General features: G+C 36.8%; 1 protein-coding gene across 4 annotated transcripts in view; it reads right to left on the bottom strand.

Moving 5' to 3' along the window:
• Window positions 1–7044: 7044 nt before the first annotated feature.
• Window positions 7045–9235, bottom strand: part of KIAA1841 (KIAA1841 ortholog) — a 56939-nt gene continuing 54748 nt past the window's right edge. For all 4 annotated transcript variants that reach the window (XM_034659183.1, XM_002927159.4, XM_019807905.2 and 1 more), the window contains one exon: window positions 7045–8686. In XM_034659183.1, coding sequence (XP_034515074.1) covers window positions 8650–8686 — 37 coding nt within the window. In that variant the 3' untranslated portion in view covers window positions 7045–8649. The remainder of the gene's footprint in view (window positions 8687–9235) is intronic.

Below are 9235 nucleotides of genomic sequence, written 5' to 3'. Positions count from 1 at the left end.
AAATGACTAATATTGCTATAACAAAATCTCTTTTACTTCTGTCTACTTAGCTTTGTGAAGAAGCTTCTTATCTCATAAAAATGAAAAACCAGAATATTATTGATGCTGAGCCCCATCATTCTGAGCAGCAAGTTATCCTCAAAAATTAAAGCCAATTGGAAAAAAAAAACCATTCATTTCATTAAAATAGCATTTTCAATAAAATTTTACTTCAATGTGATTTTTATCAGTTGTATATTAATATTAAATCCACAAGACATGAACTTTTAGAGACTTCTGGTCATAGGAAAAATTTTAATTTCAAATACTTTTTTTCAGAGAAGTATGACAGGATGATGAATAAAAAGACTTTGAAGCATAAAATATGTTACATTAGGACAAATTTTTGTGAGAGAAATGAATTAGAACTAGGAGTTAAAGTAGAAAAGGAAAGATGCAAAATCTCTAAAAGAAGACTTTTTTTTTAGCGGATGGTGAGTATCAAATTGTATTTAGATTTGTTGGATGCGTTATAAAGATTGATGTGACTGTTAAAATACAAATCTTTACAATATTCTGGAAATTACAGCTTTTGCAACTAAACAACATAAGAATTTAAATGTTAACTTAAAAATGTGCCAAGAAAGTACATAACTTTACAAAATTCTTTTAGGGTGTAGTAAGCAAAAGACTTTGAGGGGCGCCTGGGTAGCGCAGTCCTTAAGCGTCTGCCTTTGGCTCAGGGCGTGATCCCGGCGTTCCGGGATCGAGCCCCACATCAGGCTCTTCTGCTGTGGGCCTGCTTCTTCCTCTCCCACTCCCCCTGCTTGTGTTCCTTCTCTCGCTGGCTGTCTCTATCTCTGTCAAATAAATAAATAAAATCTTTAAAAAAAAAAAAAAGACTTTGAGGACCACTGCTAAGGAACTATGCTTTCAAGCTTTGCTGTGAGGGAGAATACAGAAATAGGATAGAAGCTGAGGGTAAATGTAGGGTTGAGAGAGATGTTTTTAAGTATGAGATTAAGCATGTTTATATGCTGATGGGAGTGTAAGGGAGGAAAAATTCTCCTCTAACTCTTTCAGCATCTCCAGCTGGGTCTAAGAATTAAACCAATATTGTTAAAACAGATTAGCAAGAGAATGGCATACAAGTTTTATTTTTACATGATCATGAGGGAATGAAGCCCGGAAGAAGTGACCAGACCAAAAAGCTTGTATACCTTGTAGACAAAGAATACATTTGTGAAGAAATGACAAGACAAAAGAGTTTGAGCTAGGAGCAGTAAATTGTAGAAAAGTGACTAAGAGATATATGGGGGGAGGGGAGGCATAACGAGTGGAAGAAGAGTTACCTCAGTAAGTTGGTATGGATGCGTGTCAACATCCACTCCATCTCTGGTGTTAAGGCTGTTTTCTTCCCTGTTCCAGGGAGGGCATCTTACTCATGGAAATTTTATGTTCTGTTTATAAATAGATAAAGGTAGGTCTCCTGCATTTGCTGTTTCTCAAGTGCCTTCAGCTCACAGTAATATGCCACGGCAGCAAATTTTGAGGTGGCATGTTCTGAACTCCCTCAGGAGTGATCTGGTAGATAGAGCTGAGGCAGGAGAAGGAAGTGAAGTTCTTAGGAAGGTGAGAGACAAAGCCATCCGGGACAGAAGGGAGTGACTAGTCAACTTTGGTATAAGAGAAAAGAAGGTGGCTGCAGGTGTAGGTAAATCATAGACATGGTGGAAGGAGATGAAATAGTCTACATTTTTTCAGTAGAAAATGGAATGAGATGGGGCATCAGCTGAGAGGGGTGTGGGGTGTGAGAAGTGAGTGTTTGGAAAATGTTAAGAAGCAGAAGACAAATGTACGCAAGCATGAGCTTGTTTGAAAACTACATTTATAAACTAGATAGACCTCCAAATGGTCTATGGAAAAACATGTATGTTTTTGCTTTACAGAAGGGAACTTTAGTGATTCAAGGTGTTCTTACCTAGAGAGAAAACATTAAAATGAATTTTTCCTATTATCCAACCCCGTATAAATATTATCACAATTTTCATTTGGCTTCAACATTTTGAAATATCCTCATGAATCTCAAAAAGCACTGATGTTTGATATATATTGTCACCTCTGACTCTGAAAGACTATCCTGGAATACTACAGAATCATCACTGCCATTTTGGGGCTATTTTCATGTATTTGATACCAATTTGAGAAAAAGTATGGTAATCATATATGTCAAAGCATGATAAAAACCTTATTATACCAGAAGAAAATACGGATGATAAATTTATTTAAAAGCTCTCTTTTCTAAAAATGCTTTGCTCTTAAAACCAAATTTGCTTTGCTTTCTTCACTGAAATCTTAGAGTGATTTTGAGTCTTTTAAAAATAGTATTGGTTTTTGTAAAAACAATAGATTTTTGTCAAGCTGGTCAGTTGATAGCAATTATATTTCCTTAGTTATTAACATGTCTACAATGTAAAAAATATAATATTGAAAGACAGAGCTACTTATATTTAAAACTTTAATTTTGTCATAGGAATACATTTAATACCCTATATCTCAGGAGCTCTCTCCTAAATACCAATTGATTGAAGCATAAACTTCATATCTCATGATGCAGAATTTCTTTTTATCTAAAATATTAAACCTATGGAAAGGAACAGCACGAAATAAGACTTTGTTTAAAAACAAAAATGAAAAAAAAATACACAAACAAATACTCCTACTACCTGAATCCTGAGTTTCAGATCCTGGATTTAGGTAGGAAATCCAAAAAAATTTTTTGCTATCTAAATCTATTTATTCCTAAATTTCAACTATCCAACAGCAGGAATTTGGATAGCAAAGAAATGATTTTAAAATGTACTTAAGCTTCTGGTTCCTGAGTTTGGATAGCAAAGATGCCTTGAACACTTCTCCACATGTATATACAATGATGTTATAATCACTCATATCTATCAGAAACAATATACATCATGCTCTACTTTTCTTTGTCCTCCCTCATCCCCCAAATCCAGTCAATCCAGTCCTGCAAGGTTGTATCTCCCAACTCAAATCTATTTCTCCATCATTCTCACTTTTTCCAACAATGTCCTAATGGTCTCCCTGCAAATTGTGTCACTCTTCAGTCCATTCTTTACACTTTAACCCCAGAAAATATTCTAGAAATTTTCATCATGGCTCTGCTCATTTAACAAACTTCAGTATCTCATCATTGCCCTTAGGATCGAGACCTAGATCTCCAGAGCCTCAACCCACATCTTTTCCTGCTACCCCCACTCTATTCCAAGCTCATTAAACGTGTACTTGTCTTTTCCAAAAAGAGCAGCATCCTCTTATCTCCAGTGCTTTGGTTATGCTGTCCCTCCTTCCTGGAAGATTGTCATTCCAGCTGTGTGAAGAGCTGCTAGTTCAGCTTTCAGCCTAAAATATTATTTTCTTTGGAGAGTCTTCTCCTGACATCTCTTTCTGCTACCCAAAGTGTAGACTAGGGGTTTCTTCTCTGAATTTCTATTGGACTCCGTGCTCCCCCTAGCTTAGAAGTTTATTCTGTGATGCATCTTATCCATACCCCCCTAAACTCAGTAGGAGCATAGTTACTATCACCAGCTCTTAGCACAGTGCCTAAGGGCACATAGTATATACTTAATAAATACTGATGAAAAATGAATGAACATTTTTAGTAAAATTAGTATCACCTAGTCCACAAATTCAAATACAAATATATTCAGAATACTTTTATTTTTTCCAAACAATCACTTAATTACTCATAAGCCCTTTTAGCAGAATCCATTATTTAGCAGAAAGCCCATCATTTCCCACTGTGGAAAACTCCCCCATACATTGCCCAGATACACCAAGGAATAACTTATTCAGTCTATAATGGGTTCTGTTCTCTTCTTAATTGGGGTCTAATCATTGGCTAATGCCATAGTTTCTCATTACCTCACATTGTCAATTTTGGAGACTGGTCCCACTCAATCCAAAAGACAACGCTTGTCCACTGCTTACGGATGATGACTTTGCTTGTCTATATCCCTGCTGGGAGGTAAAGCCCTTTGAGGGATGACAAGCTAAGCTTGTCAGGGATGTTCCACAGTTGGTCTTGTAGCCCAGGACCCAGCCACAGCAGATCACACACAGCCCTGGGGGGCTGGGTCAGGATAATAATAGCATATCAGGGTCGCAGAACCCCATTTCTTCATTTTTCTCCAATGAGGACCAATTCCCAAAAAATGAGGTGGTTTTTTGTTGTTTTGTTTATATCAGGACAGAAAAAGTCTTGCTATGCCTTTCTTCCAGGACAAGCAGAATCCATGTCCTTCTAAATAAGGCTTCTCTCTGTCAATCTCTATCCTAGCCTGTGCTGTGAAAGAAAGGAAAAATACAGGGGTGCCTGGGTGGCGCAGTCGTTAAGCGTCTGCCTTCGGCTCAGGGCGTGATCCCAGTGTTCTGAGATCGAGCCCCACATCAGGCTCCTCCGATAGGGAGCCTGCTTCTTCCTCTCCCACTCCCCCTACTTGTGTTCCCTCTCTCGCTGGCTGTCTCTTTCTCTGTCAAATAAATAAATAAAATCTTTAAAAAAAAAAAAAAAAAAAAAGAAAGGAAAAATACAAATTTGATCTTTAACAGAGTACTTTGCTAGTGGGGCACCCTGGTTTGTCAAGAAAGAACCTGGCTTGGGGCGCCTGGGTGGCACAGCGGTTAAGCGTCTGCCTTCGGCTCAGGGCGTGATCCCGGCGTTCTGGGATCGAGCCCCACATCAGGCTCTTCTGCTGTGGGCCTGCTTCTTCCTCTCCCACTCCCCCTGCTTGTGTTCCCTCTCTCGCTGGCTGTCTCTATCTCTGTAGAATAAACAAATANAAAAAAAAAAAAAAAAAAAAAAGAACGAACGAACCTGGCTTAAGAAGGCACTGACCTAGTTGGAAGTTTGGAAACTTGAGTATATTCTAACTTTGCAACCAACTAATTGGTATAATGACTTTAGCCTCTCTAGGCCTCAATTTCACCATCTGAAAAAACAAGAGACTCTTTAAGATCCTTTCCAGATCTTTATAATTCTATAATTTCAGTCTTTTTAAAAATCTATTTTGTTGAGATATAATTGACATATAATAAAATGCACCCATTTTAAATGTATAGTTATGTGTTTTGACAAATTTATACTATAATCAAGTTACAAAACATTTCTAACGTAGTTCCTCTATGCCCTTTTGTAGTTAATCTCCCTCCCCCGATCCTCAGCCCTAGGCAACCACTAATCTGTTTTCACTGTAGTCTTGCCTATTCTAGAATTTCATGTAAATGAAATGATACAGTACATATTCAATTTTACTATTTTTTTTAAATTTTATTTTTAAGTAATCCCTACACCCAACGTGGACTCAAATTTACATCCCCGAGATCAAGAGTTGCATGCTCCACCAACTGAGCCAGCCAGATGCCACTCTATTTTACTAAAAACTGTCGCAAAATAGGGGCACCTGGCTGGCTCAGTAGGTTAAGTGTCTGCCTTCGGCTCAGGTTGTGATCTTGGGGTTCTGGGATTGAGTCCCACATCGGGCTCCTTGCTCAGCAGGGAGCCTGCTTCTCCCCTGCCTGCTGCTCCTGCTGCTTGTACTTGCTCTCTCTCTCTGTGTCAAATAAATTAAAAGAAAAAAGAAAAGAAAAGAAAAGATACATTTTGGAAGGAGGGCTGCTCTATCTGCAGCTCTCACTCTCTCTCCTTCAGTAAACCTCTGAAAACAGTATAGGTCACTACCGATATCGGGAAATAGTTTTCCTACCTAGCTCCTCCCTCAAATGCTGTTAACTTTGTCTAAATAATGCCAAGACCTTCCACAACAACCACCAAAGAATTAGGCGCCTCTTTTCTTTTTTGCACTAAATACACACCCACACCCATTCCCACCATTCTCAGCAATTCAAAATATAGGAAGAGGGATATAAAACTCATCTTAAAGAATTTAAGGCTACCTTCCAAATATTAAAATAACAATGCAACAATAACAGTTAACGTTGATGGAGGGCTTAGTAAAAGCCAGAAAGTACTGTCCTAGTTGTTTTACATCTATTAAGTCATTTAATCCTCCAACAATCCCAAAAGGGTGGGAATAGTATGATCACCACATCATCTTCCCCAATAAATCAGCTTTAAATGAAAGTGGGAGAGCTAGCCTATTTGAATTGAACTGGCTAGGTATCCCAGTACTTTTTACCTAGGAGGTTACAAAAAGGTGAGATTCATAATAGTTGCTCAATGAATAGCTGAAGGATAGCTGAAGAATTAATCTCAGGTATTAGATGTGAAAGGTATTTTTTTGTTGTTTTTACATTAAAATTTGCCCTTAGCAGATTCGCATAATAGGGCTTTACCCTCAGCTTCCAAAGCAATTAGCACATCTCACAATATCTGGCTGAATGTTCTGAAGAGGGAAAATTACAAACAACATGATGCAATAGTGTGGAATAAGCTCTGCTACCAGATAAACTTTTCTGCAATATTTTGTCCCTTAAATATTGGGCTGAATCTTAACCAGGATAACCTCATTTAAAACAATCTTAAGGGGGTACCTGAGTGGCTCAGTTGGTTAAGCGACTGCCTTCAGCTCAGGTCATGGTCCTGGGGTCCAAGGATGGAGCCCCATAATCGGCTCCCCACTCAGCAGGGAGTCTGCTTCTCCCTCTGACCCTTCCCCCCTCTCATGCTCTCTCTCTCAAATAAATAAAATCTTTTAAAAAAATAAAACAATCTTAAAATGTATAAAGTACACCTTGTAACAGAGCTAATTTTTTCGTGAAAACCTATGCTCTAGAGCCCACCCAGACTTCTTCTGAGAAGATGGAGTGATTCAGATCAAGGGATTTTTCAAACAACTTTGTCATTAACATTTATTTCAATTAAAGACATGTGAATTCAGAATTAATATAAGGTAAAACCCTTCCAAAGCATTTGGCAAAAAAAATACTATTAAGAGTTTGACGAAAATGTTTTTGGTACCTGTGCTATGTATTACAGACATTGACAAAATAAAAAGCATATTCTGAAGAGAATCAAATTCTGATAAATTCTGGTTTGTAAAAATCAATTCACTGGTACAGTCCTCACAGGGGAGAAGCAATCTGCCATTTTTACCATTAGCTAAAAATCTAAAGAGCATCCTTCTCTTCCAGTTGTGACCGTCGCCACACTATATAACATATACAAGCCTAAATCCTTTTAGAGAATACAGTAAAAGGAACAAGACTCTGGTATTTATAACAGAACTTACAGATCATGTACTATAAAACATTTTCTTTTGAAAATACAAATTTTATAATCTATTTCAAAAATATCAAACAATTGAAAAATATCTAAACTGGAACAAAATTTGCAAACAGAAGTTCAAAAAACTTGGAAAAGCCATACATATAACACCAAATAACATCTAGCTTCATTTATCAACTAACTTAACTCTCTTAAAATGATTTCTGTATGTGTTAACTGAATTTAACACCTCAACATTTCTAGAAACTGCCATTCTGTCACACATTATCAAAGCCTGTTCTCTAAATAATTTGAAGAAATTCCAATAATGAGATAAATGAATACAGAAAATAGAAACAGTGCATCTTAAAGTTTTTCAGAGGCCTACATACAAGTAATTTCCAAGCACATAAATTTTTATACGCTTATGGTTCAGAACAAATTTTCCCTGAGCACTCTTTCTGCTTGGTTAGAAAAATTAAAACATGATCTATAAAATAGAATTTAGTTTGATTTCTACTGAATGTATGCCATTTTCACCCATCAAATGTATTTGGGAATGTTTCCTTCTTGACATTGCTAAAGTAATAAGTAACTATAACTGTTTGAAGGGGCTATTCGAATGGCTTTAGAAATATGGTTAAGTTTTAGAGCCCTGAGAACTGCGCAGTGGGTGTTTCATAAAACCGAAATGATTCACTATCCTAAAACTACTGGTAGTTATTTTAACAGATTCAGAATGGCACTAGTGTCACAGAAGAAGAGGTAATAATCAGTAATTTCAGCTCAGATAACCAATAGACAAGAATAAAAACCGAAAGAAAAACAAGTTGGATTAACATTGTGCTTTCCATGGAATAATGCTGAAAAAAATTGACCCTCCTGCCCGACAAAGGAAATACCTCGCACCTTGAAACTTTACTTAATGCAATCTTGAGAACTGTCACTTGTTAATATTCATGCAAACTTAAAATCAGCATCACGGGGCATTTCATCACAACAAGTTGCAGTTCCCAATGCTATCCCAAGATTTACAGCCCAAAAGACATGCACAGTAGCACCACCAGCTGCGTTCCCTTAATTTTTTAAGGTCTTAAAAAATCTTAGCTACTTGAGAGCTTAGGCCTCTTCTCTTCCAAATAAATAAAGGATAACAAATATAAGGAGTCAACTATGCAAATTTGAAAATACTAATTTTCTACATAGCCTAGCATCACATTAAAGGAAAATCAGATTTAAGAAGTTTCATATTTACAATTAGATTTCAGAAGACCTAATTCTCCTCAGCACTATGCTTTATGTGGTTTGCAAGAATAATTAATAAATAACTTAAAACATTTAGAAGTCATTGTTCTGACGATCTTCAAGAGGTGAGCAATTTCAGATGTCCAGAGGTGTGTCTTCTTTTTAGTTACAGTTAAGGTGCTTTATGCAGGACGCCCTGGACCAAAACGGTTTTTAGACCTAGATTTTTTTAAATAGAAAAGAAGGTCAGAGGTGCTTCTAAAATAGTAGGAATTTGCTGTTGCTTTAGGTTACGTTTGCCTGACAGTATCAAAATTTAATCAAACTTCACATAGTCCATAACCCATTTTTAAAAACCCTTGGAGTGAGACATATTTTGGAATTCAGATTTTTTGGGGGGCGGGGGAGATAATACCGTACATATATTGTATATTGTGGATTGGAGCAGTGCCCTATGATCAAACATATTAATGCTTCTTCAGTGAAACAAATGAACATTTATTTTCAGTGAGATAAATAAAAACTATAAATAGCATTATAGTAGCTCAGTTTGGGTTTGAGTTGCCACAAGTGTATAAAAAAGCCTTGTTGGCTTTCTGAGCTTTCTGGATTTCAGAACTGCTGATAAAGCATTGGATCTGTAGTATTAATGACCCAATCTCAGTAACTGTTAATCTTTAAAAGAAAATTTGTGATGTAAAATGACAGAAGATCCAACAAGTTAGACTTCATTAAGAGAAACAAAATAAGGAACAGGAAAGACTTCAA

This window comes from Ailuropoda melanoleuca, chromosome 4, assembly GCF_002007445.2.
Source record: "Ailuropoda melanoleuca isolate Jingjing chromosome 4, ASM200744v2, whole genome shotgun sequence".
Classification (NCBI taxonomy): domain Eukaryota; kingdom Metazoa; phylum Chordata; class Mammalia; order Carnivora; family Ursidae; genus Ailuropoda; species Ailuropoda melanoleuca.
Note: the sequence above shows the minus strand (reverse complement) of the source record. Positions and strands in the feature narration are given on the sequence as shown.